The following is a 22,131-nucleotide window of genomic DNA, read 5'->3' as shown; positions in this document are numbered from 1 at the left end:
TCCCCCTCACGAAATTTTTATCTGATTCATGAAAACGTAACAAAAATGAATATAAAAAAATTTTTGATGCGCTTTTTAATATTTTTTGTACCCCCCCCCCATCCCAGAAATAATCCCCTGAAAAAAGAAGTTTTTTCGGTACTTTCGCATTATATGGACCTCTCTAAAGAAGTCCAACAAGAGATGCTACAGTCAAACGACAGAGACGCTTTGAAAAAACCCGTTTCTACAAGATGATTCAAGACACCGCCGAGAGAAATATTTTGTCTAGCGTGGTTTTAAGATATTTAGAGTGTTGTTTTTTGGAGTTTAGATGGGGAAAAGGTACCTAGGTTAGGTTACGTATTTAATATATGCAATGCTTTGCCCCCCCCCCCCTAATGTGTAAATACATAGCCAAAATGTGTTTCTAAACTATTATATAGTCATCCTATTTTATTTCATTAGCATTAACCAAACTTGACTTTTTAGAAAGGCCCATATAATGCGAAAGTGCCGTTTTTTCTTTTGATTTTTCCTTGAAAGTTCCATTAAGTTAAGCCAACGTATCATTAATTGCCTAATTAGTCTGGCTTTTCGTCACCTTAATAAATGCGCTGTCACATTCCCATTGCATTTGGCATATATTCAGTTCTCTTTTTTTTGCACGTCTGTTGCCGTAAAAACCATAATTTTCATTTTGCATATGTAATTGAATACTTTAGATGACTTTGGAACCAAAAAGCGGAAAAGGGAGCTTATGAACCGATGAGCAAATGTTGCATGTTGTACTCCTTAAAGTGGAAGCCTGCACAGACATGTATGTCTGAAAAATTTTGGAAAATCCGGAAATTCAATTTTTAAAGAAAAAGACCGTTGTGTGCCGTTCTGCAGTTTTCGGTACTTGCCGATGGTAATGTAAAGTATTTAACATCAATTCGAGAAGTTTTTCCGGGTGTCTCATTTCTTAGTTATTTGGGCATTTATGTGTCAACGAGAGCGGTCCAGGGGGGGGGGGGGCTCTTGGGCCTAAAGCGAGTCGTGGGAAAGGGCTCGTTCCCAGGCCTGGAACTTCCGTTCCAGGAAAGTTATATTCTTGGTTCATTTCTAAAGGCAGTCCATCTTTCGCCTTCGTCGTAGTTAGTTGTTCTTGTGCTACCTTATTTTCTCTGTGTATATTCGCACGTCATTTAATAAAGACCATGTACCAACGTTTATTGCCTATCTTTGGAATTTACGCAAACCATTACATCTGCCAATATAAAAGGCATACAAAACAAAGAACTGAAATAGGTTTGCAGTAAATTAAAAAAGATACAACTCAGGAACACCCCATTTCACTCAAGGGCGGAGTCAGCAAGAAATAAATAACGGCTTAAGAAGGTGTCAGCGTCCGGGCTTAAGAAGGGCATCGTCACCCTTCAATTGTCAAAGAAAAAGACTTTATGCAGTTATGCAGTTTTCGGTACTAGCGGGCGGAAAATTGAAAAATAAAAATATTCAGCAATACCCCATATCCCCAAGGGTAAAAATCAGCAACAAATAAGCAAAAACATATGGTACCGAACGGCTTAAGATGGTGTAGCCTTTTTTATGAAGGGATAGTTGTCGTTCGGATCAAAAAATTGTTAATGTTTGAAATTTTACGGAGGAAAAGTATTGTCAAATTGAAAAAAAAGCTAGTTTTGCTTATTTATTTTTACGATGCAACGTGAAAACACTGACGAAAATGTGATACTGCACTAAAATCTTCATAATTTCAAACAACAAAACATTTACAACTTAAAAAGGTTAGGAAATTCACTTAGGATAGGAATTTAACTGATTGATTAGTTAGGAATTTTAACTAATAAGCTTTCTTATTTATTTTCACGGTTCAACATAGTAACGCTGATCAAAATGTGGCATTCCGTAAAATACCACTTGCCTCTGAAAATGCCTCTGATTAGTTGAAAGTGAGTAGTATGTACATATTGAATTTGCTTCAAGCTATAGCAATTTCTATGTTATTTGCTTGAAGCTCTACACCTTTTCAAAGAAAGTGACTATCCCCATGCACATAGGTAATACTTCTACAAGACATTACACCTTTTCAAAGAGAGTGAGTATAACTTGATTGATGATTGGGATTTAAATAATAGGAATAGTTTTCTTTACAGCTCATAATAGTATGAGAATTAAATTCAAAGAGAATAATTTATTTTAGAAGATACTAGTTGAGAAAAATTAGTGGTGCATTTACATTATTGGAGATAAGTGATTGAGCTGACAATAGCAGCAATGATACATGACTACCTAATTTAATTGTGGAAAAAACCACTGGTTGTATACTATGTCTTGAATGAGACGCTATGTATGCTAGATACGTGATATCATTAAGCAAATTTAAGCAGGAGGAGAAGCTATGTTCTGCTGGAAAAGTGTATATTCTCCATATAAATAAACTTCGGTCAGCATTAGATGACCTATCGAAATATATTGATGAGAACAAAATGCATCAGTGATTATTATTCTAATTATGTTCAATAAAATTGTTTCTAAATCAAAGGTATTTTTTTTCTTTCTATAGTAGACTAGCGTATATTTTTTAGAGTAGAAAACAATTCTGGTTAGGCTGAAGTTGGTTGTGAGAGAGTTAGGACTCTAAAAAAAAATGGATAGATTCGAGAAAGATCGAATCATGGGGAATCTAGTTCTTATGGAAAAACGTTTGATTCTAGATGACGATTTTCTAGAGTTGTCTATTCAAAGGAAGATATTTTCTCGGAGAATGCTTGTTGATATAATGGAAACTGATTCTCTATCATTAGACTATTTTATGACGCATCTACGTCGTGGTCCCAATGCATATACTAAATTTATCGATCTATTGATCATAACACGGCAAAAGGATATTGTGGATATGCTTTCAAACATTAGTTTAGAAATTTAGGACTTTTTTTGCATGAGAAAGATGGTGCTCAAGGATGATTTAATCCTCTCTCTCTCTCTCTCAGACAATTTTTGTTGTTGCTAGCTCAGTTTCATTGTGGCAGTGAGAGTGTCAACACATGACAAAATGTTCCATACATGTCCGTTATGTATGTACACACTGGGCAGCTGGTCATCATGTGAGAATTACACAATGATTGATGAGTATGATGAGAAGTGCAGATTTTATGTAACCCGTATAAATTGCATAGAGGATATGCTGTACAAATTGAAGGTTGTAATTTCTATCTTAAAAAAATATGTGACTCTCACTCTATAGGATACTTATGCCCCAATTTTCACTATTGTAAATTTAATCAGTGGAAGAGTAAATATACAGGCATGATTGGAAAGAATCCTGGCCAAAATTTAAACGTACTACTACGAGATCGGTACTTTCGTGGTTTTAGATTGTTCTAAGAGGAGGCGCCGGGTCAGTGATTCAACTTCTGGAATAACAAAAGAATATGGATTCTACGTCATCTTTGTGAAGACAATGGGTGTTATGATTATAAGCCCACTGATTTTTATTTGGCTGTGACGGAATGTGATTCGACACTTGAGGACACTGTTTATGAAATTGTTTCAAATAAGCAAATTGAAACATGTGAATTCTATAGAATGAATGAGAATAGTATCATTGACTATACAAAGAGATACGACAAGAGTGAAGTCACGCTCTACTGTACAAAATGTGACCCTGACATTGCAGTACATGAGGATCAATACACTGTGAATTCAGATAATCTACCTGCACTAGTTCTTATCGGCAAATACCTAGTAGTTGATGAAATCTAAAGAGTAGAAAAGTCGTTTTATCATGTATATAATTTTTTTTTTATTAATAAACAATTTCCCATACATTTTTAGTACTTTTTATTTCTAGGACACTAAAATCAATACTAACTACGATTTTGGTGATTGTCTCCACTAGAAGGCCATTCAATTTAGGTAAGTAAACGTATAAGCCAAGGAAATGCTTGCAAGCGTAGACGCGGCATTTGGGCTTGAGATGCCATAGTGCATGCAGGCCCCATTTCATTGTCACACTTTCTTGCGCTCGTTGTTAATATTGTGTGCTAGTTTTCCCACAGCTTTCAATAAAGTGTGTTATGCATTGTGTATAGAATTTAACCAATAGGTCAAAAGGATCAAAAAATTCAATATTCTTCGCTGTTTGAAAGATGCATAGCCAATGACCGGTCTTCAAAGTCGATGGACTGCTATTAACAATGATCAGGGTATTGTTAACACTTGGAATGTTTTCAACGAAGTCCGAAGGTGTGCAATAGGACTTGTACTGGGAAATGTATGGATTCTTACTAAATACGATGATTATTCGGTTTGTGTTCATGGTGCTAGGTCTAGTAGAACACTGCCGTCGGGTGTGATTTCCCAATAGGTTTCAAATTGACTCAGTGATATTAGCGTGATACTCTCAGTCAGAGCATCGGCAAATGTACACTCTAAACGTACATTCCCTGTTCGTACTATACTCATATCCTGAGTCCCCGACAAGTCCAAAACAATAACCCCATGATTTTTTGAAAACATTGAATCGGTTATTCCATTTTCAAATAGTTGAGAGTCATGATCTAGGGATTGCATGGTCAACTCGTACAGAGTTCTATAGGATTTTTGTCAAATGATAGAGCGTACAATTCACTTTGCACGCAAGGCTAGATAGACCGAAAAAATGAAAATCATGGGGGGATTCAGTCTAGCATCCAATGGCACTGCCGCTCTCTGCAAAGGTCGAAACCAATTTTCATGGAATTTCTGTATTGATAAATGATGAATCGCTATAGCTACGAGAGCCGTTGGCAATGTGACGTTGATTGGTGATGGTCTGGGGGACAAGAAGTTTAATGTTGTTGCCATTGGCTCTTAGATTTTCCACTGCCAATGCAACAGAGCTCATAACCTTTTTTTTTCGGAAGTGGAGAATTGCCGATGTGATGATGACATTTGCATCAGGTGCTGCAGGAAGTGTTTTTCTCAAAATGAAATTCGATGGGGCCGTCTGTTACTTTATGTCAATCTTGACATTGGGGGGTAGCCATTGGAATATATTGAATATATCATGATTTAATTTTCCAGCCAGATGATACTCCTGGGTCACTGCAGTAGTCAACTCACCGTCAGTATCAACACCTGATCGAGATTAATAGCCTAATGATTGTCCTCTTAACTCCGTGTATGCCTTCGGCGTCATCATAATAAATTTTATATAGCTTGCACTTTTTGATAAATTATGGCTAATGCTCACCAAATTACCATTAATAAATACATTAATTTGCTTGAATAGGTTGTGTAGAAAACAGTTTTCATTGGAGAGACCATCGCCGGCAGTTGGAGTTGTATTATCTAACTTTTTCTTCACCACAACATTTAAATCAATAAATATTGATGACAAATCAATGAAATAGTCTTCATTGAAAAAGATTTGAAAACGCATTTTCTCCAAAAGGGGCGGCTTGGAGTAAAGTTATTCGTAGTAACTATATTTGACATTAATATCCATGTGTTCGGTATAGACTAGGTTCGGTGAATAACTAATCAACCAGCGTGCTTCCCTGTGATGGGATAAGTCGTTTAAAGAGAAAAACGCATTATTCAATCTCAAAATATTTTTCTTTTTCTTCTTCTGCTTATTGGCATTCGTTGTTTTATTCCTCAAAATCCTTGTTGATGTCCTTTGCTTCCCGCCTGGGTGAAGACTGATGAGTGAATGACGTGCAAGCATCCTTTTCAATCCCTCCCCATTTTGTCGAGATTTTAGTTGCTCACCAACGGCTCTTGCTGATGATCTAATATTTTCATTAACACTCTCCTTAAAATTCTTGCCCGACCCCCAGTCCTGTAGTGTGGAGGCAGCAAAATTTGATGCAGCAGGTACAAGATATTTTCTGGCAAGGGGTAGTGCAAAACGAAATAGCCTAGCAAACCAGCTACCAAGACCATAGCCAGACATTGTAGTACGCCACATGTAGTAGTCCAATCCATTGCCTATTTGACGTGGACTCAAAGCACCTACATAACAATCAATATCGGGGCAGACAAATGGAATTCTCCTATTGTTCATTTTAGGTGATTGTGCTGTCGTTGACAATGGGTCGAAAATGACCTGTAATCACTGCTAAGCCTTTTATTATTGCTAGAAGATCGCCCAATTTACTTCTTAGTGTTAACTGTCAGAGTTCCAAATACGAAGTTTTTAAACGAACATACTGAAGATGCTTTATATTATAGCGATGAACAAGTTCAAGAGTTGTTTTTCGTTCAAGAACACGTAGGAGGGGTACATTTTAATTACAGACTCTCGATGATTCCAAAAATGTAGCATAGATAAATGTTCAATAGTACGAGGCGAAAACAGGTGGATAATCAGCAAAAATAACTTGATCCATCCCGTAAACGGTGCCAGCATTTTTCCCATTGATCATATTCTGTTTAAAGCCAAGAACATCTCTCAGATTATCATTGAGAATAATTATTTCAGTGTCAACAGGTGAGCTAATGTAAATCCTATCATGTTCCAATGAATAATTGAAATGGAATGTACCATTCCTACGATATGAGATTTTTCTATTGATTGTACGACACCAATATCCCATATTATCATATTCAATGTATTTCAATTTGGCATGTGGATATTCACTATATTTAAGTGCTTCCACCCATTTATAGTCAACAGAGTCTAACCCATTCATAATCCCATCGAGTGGTATAAGTTTCATTTCATGAACTCGATCCTTTTTCAGGATGTCATAGGTATTTTTGGGAATAAAGTCAAAAGGAACCACTTCATACCAACCGTCAAATTTGATGGCGGGGGAGAGTTTTTTCTAAAAATCACTTGTCGTATTCAAGTCATTGTAGAGAAGATCAGAAAAAATGGAAATGAAAGTCACATGGAAATCATTGGGCATCGTCAATATTTTCAACACCGATCCAAGAATCAAAATCAGAGTTGTATCATAGCCACCGAACAAGTAACTGTTTCTTACCCCTGCGAGTATGTGTTTTTAATATCTTTTCACTTTTATAGATTTCACTAGGATTTTTAGCTTTTCGTAATTCATAGTCATAAAAGCCACCGAGAATCTCTTCATGTTTGTTATAAATCAGACGATAAGTAATGGGTTTAGTGTCTAGGATTTTTGCCACTTTAAAAAGTTCTGTGGACCACAAGTAGTTCCCCTCTTCAAAAACATTTGTTGTTCTATTTATTCGAACAGTATCACCAACATTGAATTTATTTTTCTTCTTGACAACTGATTCATTGGAATACTGTTTAAGAAAGGTGTCAATTGTATCATGATCAGACTTAAGATCTTCCTTTGGCGTAGAGTTTGACAATGATCGATGAGGTCATTGATTATAAATCAACATGATTTTACCTAGATCATAAATAAAAGCCGAAGTATTTTTTAATGTACAGCATCTTGAAATTAAAAGTTGAGTAGTACTTATCAATCGGCCGGCTAATGCAGCCTTTATAGAACTGTGACCATGATAGAGCAGTGTAATATATTTCTCTAGTACTTTTTCAATATGACGATTAAAAAAGTCACTACCATAATCCGTTTGAAATTGTTATATGAATCCTGTTCGAGAACAATTTCATAAGCCAGGGAAGCTTCAACATCTCTCTTTGATTACAATGGGAATACATATGCATAACGACTATAAACACTGATGGCAAGTAGAAAGTACTTGTACGGTGTATTGTGACGTATTTGAAGCTCATCTAGAGTCAGGAGATATGCTTGCATTATATGCAATGGGTAAAAGGCTTTAGTTTTTCTATATTGATTGGCATGAAGTCTATGATTTCTATGCAGAGTGTAATTTGGTTCATTTTGTAGATAGTCTTGTACACTTTTAGTGTGAACACCAGTGACTTTGGAAAGAGTGGTGGGGGAACTTAAACTCCCTGCTTTAACATTATTTTCATAAGCACCATTCAGAACATCAACCATTTTGAACATAAACACGCTGTGCAACGTCCGCTACCCTTTCGTGGACTGGCTGTTGGTGGTGGTGGTGGTGGTGGTAATGATGACGTTGACTTGATACGTCTTCGCTTCTGTCTAGCTATCAGTGGTGTGCTAGTATTTTCCAAAATTGATTTAAAATCTTCTTCTTCTTCAAGTTCATATTTTAATGGTGTCAATGTTGTTGATGTTGATGATGAGTATGCACGTTCATTTAATTTTTTTAGAATTTGTCTATTGCCAATAAGACTTTTGGGGAAGTGTAATATATTTAGAAAATTGTATAGATGAGCGTCAAATGATAATAGTCCTTTACGATTTGTAGCCATGTCATAGATTAAATCAAGTAGATTATAGCTCTTTCCCTGAATTTTAATCCCTTCCCCATTGCTCTCAACTTGAATATGATCTTGACCACTTTCCAAGAGATAGGTTAGGAGTCGTTTACTTTTTTCACCATATGATCGGGGCAATAGATTTCCAATTTTCAATACAAATGAATCCAAATACGCCTTCTTTAATTTTGTTCCAGCAGCAGCAGACTCTTGAGGAGATGATTCTTTTTTGTTATCAATACCAGCAGCAGCAGATCCTCGGGTGTATTTTGATTAAGATCCAATAGGATATAACCGTAGGGTTTATTAGTTGCATGATTGTATGCTGAGAGCAGAAATTTGCTGAGGGGCACCTGGATAGATTTGTTTATTGAGGGTTATTAGCGAGCTAGAATCACGAACAACTCTGTAGATGATATAGTAGGTGCAGTTCAATGCAAGTGTTCGCATACATTTGCTCTGATGAAAGAGATTGTGTAGAACCAGAGTAACGGAAATCTGTTCATGATGAGATCGAAAAGTGAACAATTGCAGCATATCCTGGGACCATTATTTAATAGATTCAGCCAGATCGTCAATGATCAGCCTAGAGTTTGGTTCAATAATGTTGAAAACATCAAGTCCCTGTATGAATTGTATCTGCACCAAACCGATAGTGGCTCCAATTGCTTGTACTTTATCGTATGACTCTCGCCAAATACTGTAACAATAGTTGATTTTTTTTTGTTTTTCCAAAGACATTTCATCGCAATTTTTAATTATTTTAGTTAAGAGTGTTGTTTTGCCCGACATTGAGGGCTCACACAGAAGCGATCTGAATGGTGTTTTTTATTTATAAATGTTCCTTTCAACAGTTCAACTAGACAATTAACTGTAGACTATAGCGATCTAATGATTAAATAATTTCCCTACTACTACTACTACTCTGTTCAAGAATAATAATAAGAAGAAGAAGACGAATAAAGAATCATATTTTCTTTTATTATATGCATAAAAAAAAGTAACAATACATTGAAAAAAGCACATTAAACATGAAAAAAATACACTTGTTTTTTAAATTTATTTATAATAAAAAATACAACATTTACATAGGCACAGAGAGAAAAAACACTTAAATACTTTTTTTTGTTTATTTATAGAAAAAAATACAACATTAGATTAAAGCACTTGAAAAAATATCACTTTTTTTTTGAATGAAACATTTACAAAAAAAAATCTGCTCTAAGTAAAAAAAAAAGATAACTTTGATAGTGGCGCACCGCCCCCCGCTGGCGGCCGCTCCCCCCCCCTTAAAGGTTTTAGGAAATAATTTACAGGACTTTATTCAAACCGAGACTCCCTATGGATAACACATTCGGCCCGGTCTGAAGTTAAATAGTGTCCAAGGGGGAGGGTGGTCACACCGTCTTGACAAACATAGACCTTGTCGGAGATGGTACTCATGGCAATTTTCTCTACATTTACAGTAAAGTTTTTGTTGTTGAGAGAACGAATTGCCACCAATTTGGCTCGTGGAAATGTATTTTGAACAATACAATTCTTATAAATGTCCATGTCGAAATTCTTATCCACATAGCGCGTGGGCACTCCTTTGCAACGTTTCTTGATTTCCTCGTCGTATGTCTGTATAAAGTACACCTTCGGACTTACAAACATACCACGGGAAATCATGTCGCTTCCCGTTTCTGATTTAAAAAATAAAAGCTGATTTGGTGCCCGACGTTTCACTAGCTCTGGGTAAAGACCACCCCAATTAGTATAATCCATCCGTGAGCTGATATTTTTACCGTGCTTCAAATCATCAATTAGATTTGTGATTTTTTCTTTTAACAGTAGAGAATCCATGTCCCCGTAGCAGACTTCTACTTGCCCCTTTTTCGACCATTGTACCCTAGCCACACTGTACTAGAATTCCAAAATGAGCTTTTTACAGATCTCCAAGATGGCACTGCCTACAACAATATTTTTACTTAAGAAAATGTGCCTTTTTTTCCTATGAAACAGTACCATATCGGGGCCAATGATTGTGGAATAAGTGTAATTTGGATCAGCAATAATTAGAGCACAATGTTTGGGGTCGTTCAAGACATCACAACGATTCCTATTGTGAATGCTCTCGCACATTCTGCCGAAGACCAAATTCAAAATGAGCTTATAAATTTCTTTTTTGGCTGTCGTCTGCGCTGCAGAACGTTTGTTGACAAAAGTGTCAACAAACGTTTTCAGATATGGTTTTTGACTAAACCGGAGTGCTCTGTGAACCTTGTGACGTTGAAACCGTTGTTGCACATCCATTTTAAAGCTACATGATGTACCAATAACTTTTCCATGCTACCCTCCTCATCCATAGCCAAAAAAAACTCTTCCAACTGCATTTTATTGTTGGAATCGCGACGGGCGTGCGCATAGGAACACGCAACCATTGTTTTTTCCTTGAATATATTTGGCCTTGATGGGTCTTATACCTTCACCAGACTTGATTCACAATCTAAAGACACTTTATCAACTTTTAGCAGGGAATTTTGGAAATTTTTAAATTGTAAAGTATCTTTACCTTCTGCCGGCATTTCAGTTCTTTGATTGCCATTAATTTTGTAATGTCTCATATGATCTGAGAATATTCGCTCAGATGTGAATGGGGAAAGGCACATGGGGCAATAGAGACATTCTCCTTTGTTCTTGCCTTGAGATAGGACTAGACTTACCGCAGTAACGGGGAAAAAATGACCATAAGAATTTACATCTTTGGGAGGCTCGTAAATAACCCAATCAAAATTTTTAACATTATCTACTGACGGTGTCCTCACAGAATACAAAACTTCTTTCTTATTTGTTTTTTTCTCCCATCTACAAATTCCGTGTCATACTTGAGAACAGCCACCCCCACCCCAAGGTTCGAGTGTGGATTGTCAAATATGCTTATCTCCTTCCAGGCCACCAGATATTTACGCTCTAAACAGTAAAACTTAAACTGAGAGAATTGGTCTACCACATTATGAGCATGTCTGTCGAGATTTTTTACTTATGACTCTTCTTACAATTTTTTATAGGATGCAGCACAATACAAGTATTTAAAACATTGTAGCCCTGTTTCGAAATTGAAACCCTGAACCCCTCCCGTAGCCGACAAATCTGGGTGGCATTTTATTTGTCGAGCAGCCGCTGCCCCCCTTAAAATAAAGTTTTTTTTTAAATCTACTGAGATTTAGATCCATACGTTCAATGTATTAAATGGTGGAACCACTACCCCTCTCGTTAAATGTGTCCAAAATTGATATTAATTTATTTACCCAGCTGAAAAAGTTCTTCTCAAATTCGTTTAGACCTGGGTAAAAAGTCTGGTTACCAGTTGAAAAATGAAAATGAAAAATATCCCCGGATGTTGCCTTTTTTAAATAAACTTGTTGATTCACAGATGCTTTAGCTCCCCCTGGACCCCCCCCCCCCATTTCTGAATCTGAATCTCAATTTGCGCTCGAATTCTGTCGATGTAGCTATGGAGAACATTCACAGGGTCAGTTAAAATAATACTCCCGTCAACCACGTTTTCCTCGGGAGGGTTAAAATCTACCCTATATGTTTGTATGTGACTTAGAGCAGACTCTAACAAATAAAATTCACGTAATTCCGAGGACATAGCACTATTTTCATTTCCTGCACCTATTTGTACAGGACTCAATTCACTAATAGTAAAGTTGTCATAAAAAATGTCCCCGGAAGAATTAGGTCCAACAATTTGCATTGTTGTTGCTGTATCATTAAGCGAAATGGTGGGGGGTGACATAGAATTGTCAATACCCCCGGTCTGTGCAACTGCAGTGGTTGGAGATGGCGTGAGGTCCCCTAGTACATATTCCAAGGTGTTTGGGGACAATTGATCAAGCCAGCCTGTATTGTCCTGCGACGTAATTTCTTTACGAGGACCCGGTTCACTTGCACTAGTAACATCGCCTAAATGTTCATGCATAAATCTATCTACCCAGTCTGAATCCTCTATCATATCAATATCACAAGTTAAATCGTCTAGGCTAGCTATATCCCCCAAAAAAACATCGTTAAGGAAACCCCCTTGCCATTCCATATTATCTACAACTAATGTAGGTTCGTCTCTGAATTCCATTAGCAGTGATAGTATTGTTCCTGTAAATTCCGATGTTTCATAATTCAATAGCGGCGCTATTTCAATAATCTGTAGAAAAAAAAGGTTTTATTTTTTATGTGAAATAACCATTATTTTTATAAAGTTAATAAACTATGTCAATTTTTCATAGTCATTGTCCCACCACCTGAACAATTTTTCATAGTCATTGTCCCACCACCTGAAAAATTAAAAGAAGAAAAAAAAAAGTTACATTGCCATATGTCTTTCATAATGACAACTGAACATGTTAAAAATATATATTGTTTTAGTCAGGAAAATGAAGTCTTATTCTTAGAGGATAAGTTAGAACAAGAGAATGATATATAAAACTAATGGTTTTATTCAAAAAAAAATTCAGAATAAAAATGCAAAATAGGGATCCAACTCTAGTGCTTGTCCCTCTTGATTGTAATTTTTAATAAATCTCGACCATCGTTCAACTATGGCAGTATATTCTATGAAACATTGATCTTCAGCCTTAGTTAATGGGCATGCACCCCAAATATTGGTTACTGGTGTTTGTGCAACTTTCTAAACAATCCATGGTTTCCACTGTCGTTTGGTGACGGATTTGATTAAAGTGCTGGACGTGGTTAACCTGTACTAAATAAATCATTCTAAGCGAAGAACTTTTTTTCTCCTTCCATATCATCAATTAGAGTACAATTAAAATGCTGGATGATCCTTTTTAGAACTCCGGGGAGGACTTTTTGGAATCTGGAGTTTCTTTTAGGGTTAGTGGATCGAAGCCCTTTCAACTTGGTGTCGAGGACTTCACAACACTGTTCAAATAGAACTTGTGTATTATAACGACCCTAGAGTTTCAGCCTCAAATTCTTTTCGAAAACATATTCTAAAATCATCTTTTAAAATGTCTCTAACTGTTTCGCCGAAATAATTGCCTAAAATGTCCAAAACGGTTTCGCCAAAATAATGTTTTTGATAAAACTACGTTGTCACATTTTAAATTATTAAAAATCCTTTTTTCCTGTGTTAATATCTCTCTCTTCATCTAAGATAAAAACATCCGGTTATTTGAAACCCACTTTGTAACGAGCGATTAACATTCATTTTATACCTGTCAGATTAAAATTCAAATTTTACGATGGGTTATTTTGATAAAGGATTAAATACGCACAAAAGCTAACTGCAAAACATATCTTAGTTTAAGAGAGTTTGTTCAATCGTCAACTGTGAAATAGTGATTTTTTTATATATAGAGTTTGTTTAATGAAATAATTGGATTTTTGCATTAGAAAACATCTTGCTTAAAAGAGAAATTAGAGGTAAGGTTTATAAATCTATAGAAAAATATGATAAGCTATTTGCTATTTCTGTGTTATAACCACTCTTTTATATACTGCTAATTTGGTTGATGGTAATGAAAGAAAAAGAAATAGGATTATTATAGAATAGTTTAGAAACAAATTTAAGTTTTACTCATCAAAAGCTACGCGCTTGAGAAAATGTGCCTTATTTTTGAAAATACGGAAAAAAAATATATATACAATTACAAAGTCTGACTGCACTTGTACATCTGAAGTCCCTGGCAAAGCATAAAGAGGAGTGTCCTCCCGATCTTGACTAGATGAGACTGATGCATTATGAGAATCTATCCATTCTCTCTTGAATTTTCTGCCAGGTTGCATAGAGGTTTGTGTAGAGCTGACACTGGCTTGAGAGGCTCCTGGCTGGTCCATCGAACTTGTATTGGAGCTAGCATATCTGATGACTGATGGTCTTGCAGCTTGCATCGATGTGATATCATCCCATCTTGGTCTCTTTTCGGAGGGAGGGTAATTGCATGAATCCACCTCAACATCCTTAAAAAAGAAGAAAAATTTAGTAAGGAAATAATAACTCCTCTTTTACAGATAAATTGCCCTCTAAAGTTTATTCTGATGTGTGTGTAGCTCTCTGTCTTAGCGCTTTCGAAGTATTTAAAAAGAAAAGCTTTTAAAGTAAATTTTGGAAAATTTTGAGTTTGGAGGGAAGGGGGGCTAAGTCCCCCTGAAATTTGAATTTACTAATAAAACGATTTTTTTTTTATATGTAAAGCTTTTAAAACTTATATACTAAAATTGCGAATATCACGGTACTAAACCTCCAAAATTTGAAAAAAAATGACACACAATATTAATGGAGGGCATTGGACCTTCAATTCCATAGTATCAAACACAAAAAGTTGACAATTATAGATTTTTTTTATATGCAAAGGTTTTAAAACTTATAAATTACGAAATACTTAAAATCACAGAAAAAGGAAGAAAAAGACTCCTGGACATAGCCTAAACTAAAATTTATTGAGTACATAAATGGTTCGTCCTCTAGCCTATATCTCACCCTATATGCTTAAGTTGTTTTTTTTTAGCATTTTTAAAAGAGATATCTATTCTACCCCTCTATTTTGAATATTTAATAAAATTGAAATACATGGACTGTTTAATATTTAAAAGAATGAAGCTTTTTAAAAGAGATAACAGCACGTTGAAAAAAAAGCGTAAGTAAGGAAATTCTTCCTTAACTTAATGACAAGACAAAAAAAAATAGATTTCTTTTTATTATAGTAATGAAAAAATTTTACTCACCAGAAGTTGCTTAGAATATTCCATATCTATGTAAATGATTGCAAAAATATTGATACTGCTAGAATGAATGAACTATTCAAACTGTAGAAAATCCTAATCTGAAACTTGAATATATACGAAAAAAAAAATAATAGAATATATTGGCAGCTAAACAAGACACTCCGGTTTTCTGACATGGATTTACCCTAAAAGATATGTATATCATGAAGTAGAAATATAGTCTAAGTAAATTATGTCATAAAAACTTGTCCTTCATTAAATATTATGCAAGGTCCTAACTAGCACAAGATGGAACATAGTATAATGCCATGTGAGGGAGCTCTGAATCTCTTTGAAAAGGTGTAGAGCTTCAAGCAAATAACATAGAAATTGCTATAGCTTCAAGCAAATTCAATATGTACATACTACTAAAGTGATGTCAGGCCATCACTTTCATCTAATATAAGGCCATTTTACGATCATTCTGGTTCGAATTTGACACTTATGGTACAGTTCCTAATGCATGCGCATGTGCATTGACAGTACACAAGCGCACTGGTCCAAAATAGTGACCCTTGTGTGCTCCATTTTTAAATGTAAAAACTAAAAAAAATCATCTTTTTTACTTGGTTAAAATTTTATGTACATAAAACAATTGATTTTTTTTTGTTCTTTTTACTGACACAAAATTTGACGTAAAAACAACAGGTAAATACAACAACGGGTTAAAAGGTGGGGTTATCTGGCTTGCCTTTCTAAGATAAGCTTAAGGAATAATGGGATTGGCTTGTAAAAATAACTCACAAAAATCAGCCAATGGAATAAAAACACACTTTAACACGGAGTTATAGGGCAGTAATATAAATAGCGACAAAGAACACACTGCCTTTCCATTATAAACACAAACAACAGGTAGAAAAATAGGGATTTTTTTTTCGAGACAGTGGAACTTAAGCCGCAAATGAACATTTTGACCCTATATCCAAGGGCCGTCCTCAGCAAAACACGAATAAATATATGTAAAAGAAACTTAAATTAAAATACGGCCTTTAAAGCTAAATTTTTTTCTAAAACAGTCCCAGAATCCTTACTCCAACGAAGTTCAACCATGACTCAGCTTCGAAGGTTCTGGTTGAACTTAGTTGAAGTGAGGATTCTGGGACTGTTCAAAAAAAAAACTATTAGTTTTAAAGGCTGTAATTTAATCTAAGTTTTTGTTTATGTATTCATTTGGGTTTTGCTGAGGACAGCCCTTGGAAACAGGGCCGAAATGTTCATATTGAAGCTTGAGTTCCACTGTCTTACAAAAACAAAATCTCATTTTTCTACCTGTTGTTTGTGTTTGTAGTACAGTAACATCTCTTTTCCTCTTCGGGCAAAAGCTGAAAACTTTTTGGATTTTTCTTCCGTGTTACCACATGTTCCTGTCATTTGGTTTCAGGGCTAGTAGTCTTCGACAAGGGGTTAAGACACCCCGTCGAGACTTGGTTTGTATTTGATGTTCTGACCCTGTAAAAGCAAATATTTGTAAAATAGTGGACTGACTCTTTCCACCGTTCATGTTTAATGGTGACAAACACTTCAATAGCAGATAAATTATGGAACATTTTTAGACTGAGTTTAGTGCAGCTACAGTGTTTGTTTAACATTACAAAGTATACATATATTAGGATGTTTAAATATATAGATCATCTATGCTGAAATACCCAAGTTTCAGCTTATTCCCTTTACAAAAGAAATTAAGAGGAGCTTTTAAAAAAGTCTACTTCCTCACTCTGCGTTTTCTGGTGGCAGGGTATAATAATTATAATTTATTTTTGACAAACTAATATTGTAATAAAGTGGAGCATCAAAAGAGAAACAAAGAAACCCCATACAAAAAAAGTATTAAATATGGAAAACAACACTGCAAATCAAAATAATCGCACAAGAGAATAGAAAGTACCTAACCGTAGGCAATCCTCTTCTTTTAGCCTGGCATTCAAATTATTATAAGATGTCAGTATATCAGTAGTACTAAACATTCGAATAATCTTTCAGTTCCTACACCAACGAGGGAGATAAAAAGGAACTTACAGTAACGGATTTACAACGCTCCAATGTCCTGCATATCACAAGTATTTCAAAATGGGAGCCGAACTGACAGAAAATGCGGGGAACTTCGATGAAAAATGTGATGGGGCAGAATCGGACGAGGTTGGTCATTGTGTTCCCTGCACGTCTGATTCTACACCGAATTGCTTTCGGATTACTTATCTTTAACAAGTACATCCGCAGGCCTTTTTTAAAGACGAGAGACAATTTAGGGGGAATGGGGCCTTTTAGCCTGGGGCCTTTTAGCCTGGCATTCAAATTATTATAAGATGTCAGTATATCAGTAGTACTAAACATTCGAATAATCTTTCAGTTCCTACACCAACGAGGGAGATAAAAAGGAACTTACAGTAACGGATTTACAACGCTCCAATGTCCTGCATATCACAAGTATTTCAAAATGGGAGCCGAACTGACAGAAAATGCGGGGAACTTCGATGAAAAATGTGATGGGGCAGAATCGGACGAGGTTGGTCATTGTGTTCCCTGCACGTCTGATTCTACACCGAATTGCTTTCGGATTACTTATCTTTAACAAGTACATCCGCAGGCCTTTTTTAAAGACGAGAGACAATTTAGGGGGAATGGGGTACAACATCGAGAAAATTGCCCAAATTAAGCAAATTGTTTGGATAAATAAGAGATATTAGAGAAAACCCTGATATTTCAGGTGGACTGAAGTGGAGCCAAAAGACCCCATTTTCTGAACATTGCCTTTACCACTACATCCACTACTACTACCAACAACTCACCGCAGCACGAAGCCAACTGCGGCCAAAACAGCTACGAATGCTCCTTCTCCATCTCAGCCTATTCAAAGCCTCCCTCTTTACACCCTTCCAGGGAGTTCCAATTTCCCTTAAATATTTCCTTGCGATATCCTTCCACCCCAACCGAGCACGACCTGATTTCCGTTTAGCACTTGACGATTGGCCAAAAATGACAATTTTTGGCAATCTGTTATCCTTCATCCGCAGAACGTGCCCTAGCCATCTCAACCTTTCTCTCATTATAGCCTTAGAAAGCAAGATTGAACCACACTTTTCGTACAGCCTACTGTTTGAAATACGGTCAGTCAGCAGGTTACCCAGAACAATCCATAGGTAATTTCTCTGGAAAACATTTAGCAAATCTTCCACAGTTTTTCAGAGTGCACATGCTTCAGAATTATACATGACATCTGTCATCATTGCAGCTTCCAGTACTTTAATTTTGGTTCGTAGACTTATCTTCCTATTTTTCCAAAAATTTTTGAACTGTGAAAAAATATACCCTGGACCTTGGTTGTTCTACTTTTAACATCTTCACTGCACCCATCGTCTTTACTAATAATACTACATAATCACTTATTCCTAGTTTTAGCGACTTTTTCTTCTCAATATTTATTTTCAAACCTATTCTAGCACTCTTGAACTCGCAAAACCTCTAAAAGTTCATTTATGTTGCTCACACTTTCATCTAGGATGCTTAAATCATCTGCATAATCTAAGCCCAGGACAGTTTTACTTCTCCATTTGATTCTGTGTCCTCCATTGCCTTTCCTGTAATTCTTAAGACAAAGTCCATCAAAATGATCCATATAATTGGGGATATCAAGGATCGGACCTTCACTAAATCCCTTCTATCAGCTGAATAAAACGCTTGCTCATAATCTATAATACTGAGGACTAAAGGTGTTTGATGACTTAGGCACATCTCAGCTATTAACCTAAGAGTGAAAATTCAGTCGATACATCCTCCTCCCCTCTTGAGACCGGGATGTTCTTCTTCTCTTAAAATTTTGTCTAAAGTATCTTTAAGTCTAAAAAGTATCATCATACTAAGTAATTTGCTACCTACAGAAACCAGGCTAATGCTTCTATAATGACCATGCTTCCTCTTATCACCTTTCTTATACAGGCGTTTAATTAGGGTTTTTCTAAGATCGCTAAATCTTATTCATAGTCTTCAGTAATTTATTTTTAACCTCATAACCACCATATTTAAGAAACCCATTTACCACACTATCAGCATCTAGGGCCTTGTTATTTTTTAATCCTTTTAGTGCTGTCACTAATTCTTCCTCACAAAATAAATGTTCCTTCCCATTCAAGGTGGTAGCGATGTTACCACTACATCCCTACCACTATAGTAGTCAACATTTGAAACCTCCAATGTGGCCGAAACATCTGAACATATTAGAGTTGAATGCAAACCAAATATCGAGTAGCCATCCTTTTTGTCACTTGTGTCAATTTTCGCAACATTAGCAACAGTACGATGCGGTTCCAATTATTTCCGGAATGCATGTAGTCCGAGATGCAAGTGTTCACCATTATGAAAAGAAGTGATTCGATCCAAGTTAGTGGTCCTAGTCTAGCATAATGGTTTGACGCGGTTAGCACTCTACGCCACCTGTTGTGCATCTCTGGATACCACTTATTCCTCGTTGTCTCTATAGTTGCCTAACTGTCCCTATACACACTATGTATGACACATTTCTACTACACATGGTGCGGGTCACTTAATATACACCCTATTGAAAACGGGTAGCACCTTGGTGGCAGCTTTGGTATCCCTTGAGGATAGAAAACAATGAACATAAAAAAAGGGGGGGAGGGGTAAGGACGTCTGGATTTCCAGGGTATCCCTCATGCCTATAGACATGGCTTTGGCTAGCTGATCTTTCAGAGTGTGGAACTATTCTGTAGAGCCAGCTTATCAGAAGTCCTGTATTTGCGCATACGATCACGTTATTATTCTTTTTTTTTGTATGAACAGAAAATTACTCTTTCGAAGATCAGTTGCTACTATCTTTAACAATATTCAAGTTTCAACCCTACATAACGTTAGCAGCTAGTTCAGACAGGATTACATTGTCATTGTTTTGTTTTTCTGCTTTTTGGTGTTGACTATGGAATGTCTTCCCTTAAGGCTTTCAGAAAAAAAAAATTAACTGACCTCTAGAAGATCTAGGATCATAAATCATAACTGTTCTTTTGTATTTTAGTGCAACAAGACACCTTTTAGATAGCTCCTATTATAGTTACTTTCGGAAAGACCAACCTTGAAAAGGGGAGTAAAGAACCTTTAGACATGAACATATACTAAATGTGTAGGCCTAACTGATGCAAATTCATTTTTCTAGGATGCAAATTCATCATTTTATAGGAGGAATAAGTTTGTCCAGTTTGTTAACTCTTGTTTTTAATGAATATTTAAAAAAAAAAAAAAATGGAAAACAAATCTCCATTCTGTCAGTGGAAAGAGTATCCTGTGCTTCAATATTATTTGGCCAAACTTTGAGAGAGGGGTTAAGGTCCTTGGGTTTGAACTCGAATTAAATGTGCTACTGATGCAAATCACATATTTTTTGGGTGTTACAAATCTCCACACTATGTTAATTTTTATATTTGATAGGACCCCCCCACAAAAAAAAATCCCCATCCCAATTAATGGAAAAAGTATCTAGCGTTTGAGATATTATTTGGTAAGACTTGCAGAGAAGTAAAAAAAATAGGCTTATGTATATACATTCAACGTATATGTACGTTCATATAAAATACGTTCAAGCCTACGTATTTCAAAGATACGTATTTTATATGAACGTACATATACGTTGAATGTATATACATCGATGATTCAAATTCCACATTTTTATAATGTTTTGCTGTGACAAACATTGTGCGTGTTTAATTTCGCTTGCACCCTCGCAGTCGATTCTAAAGTGGGTGCAAGTTCGTTTATTTAGAATCAAATCGGAGTTTATTATGAAAGATATTGAGAAACCACGCTCTTTGGGATATATATTCACTGATGACATTGCTAAGAATTAGATATTGTTTTCTCTATAGCATTTTGTAGAAACTGGCCATGATTTGAGCACATAATGTTTAGGTACTAATGCATCATGTAATATTGCATTGCTATATTAGTATTAAAATAAACTATAATATAATAATAAAACAAAATGATAATAAAAAAGTAGAATAATGATAGAATGATTAAATATTATAAGCATTAAAATTAGCATGTTTAAATACGAAAAACTGAAATTAAACAATGTAATAACATAGTAATGTAGTATGTTATATTAAAAATATAATAATTTTATGTACCAAATATAATGAAATGAGACATCATCCATCTAAACGCTTATATTTTAGTTTCTTCTCGTTGATGACATTTGTAAGAATCATTAGGCCTACCGTTTTCATGTTTTCGTTATTTATAAGGTAGGCCTACGAAATACATCGCAAAAATAAACCAATGGAAATAAAGCACACTTTTTAACAGGGGAGTAAAAGCCTATCCAGTTTGTTATTTTTCATTACAAATTTAGTAAAAGGAAGAAAACTAAAAAGGAAAAAAATTGCCGTCTCTTCACATCCTGCGTTTCAAATATTATTTCAGTCCGTTGATTTTTTTCTATTTTCATTTTTACGAATTTTAGTTGCGAAACATGTGAACGTGTTAAAAGAGTGTGGCCAACGACATAAAAGTATCACGGTTACTGCACAACAGTGCAAATATTGTATAAATAATGTGTTTAAATTACGCTTTTTAACACAGAATGGCTACATACTAATCTCTTTTTTTTCAGTTCCTCTATAATAAAAAGTTTTGTTTTGGGATATTTATGTTGTAGCTATGTATATTTTGTTTCATTTTTTGAAAGCTATATCTTTCTTTGCAGCTGAAGGAGATCTAGAGACTTTCAGTGAAAACCATAAAAAGTGTAATTTTTCGTCGAAACGCAATGTACCTGAAAATAGTGGCGGTGTCCTTAAGTTAGATTTATTTTCCAAAGAAACGCGTCCAGAAGCTTTACAGCTACTGTATGCGTCGTCATGTGCCCCTGTTGTCGTTCCAGAAGACTGGCAGCATTTTACTCAAGATGAAGAAGAAAATTTCTGCCTTAGCGCTGTTGCCAGACGTTTGAGAAGACGAAAAAATTTAGATATTGAAATAAGAAGGGTAAGCTATTTCGTTATGTTATTAAGGGATACAGCTACTAGGGATCTAATTATTTTAGGCGGTGTTGCCAACATCACCAACTTTTAGGC

The 22,131-nt window shown here is 35.6% G+C and overlaps 1 protein-coding gene across 1 annotated transcript in view; it reads left to right on the top strand.

Moving 5' to 3' along the window:
* gukh (NHS actin remodeling regulator GUK-holder) overlaps window positions 1-22,131 on the top strand; it is a 197,385-nt gene that overhangs the window by 24,834 nt on the left and 150,420 nt on the right. Inside the window, exon 2 of the mRNA XM_089086026.1 lies at window positions 21,762-22,042. Within this exon, the coding sequence (XP_088942152.1) occupies window positions 21,762-22,042 (281 nt within the window). The remainder of the gene's footprint in view (window positions 1-21,761; window positions 22,043-22,131) is intronic.

The sequence above is a fragment of the Artemia sp. Qi Xiang Cuo genome, chromosome 3, assembly GCF_049724085.1.
Source record: "Artemia sp. Qi Xiang Cuo chromosome 3, ASM4972408v1, whole genome shotgun sequence".
NCBI classification, from domain to species: domain Eukaryota; kingdom Metazoa; phylum Arthropoda; class Branchiopoda; order Anostraca; family Artemiidae; genus Artemia; species Artemia sp. Qi Xiang Cuo.
The sequence above is the reverse complement of the archived record's forward strand: the minus strand, read 5'-3'. Positions and strand labels throughout refer to the sequence as shown.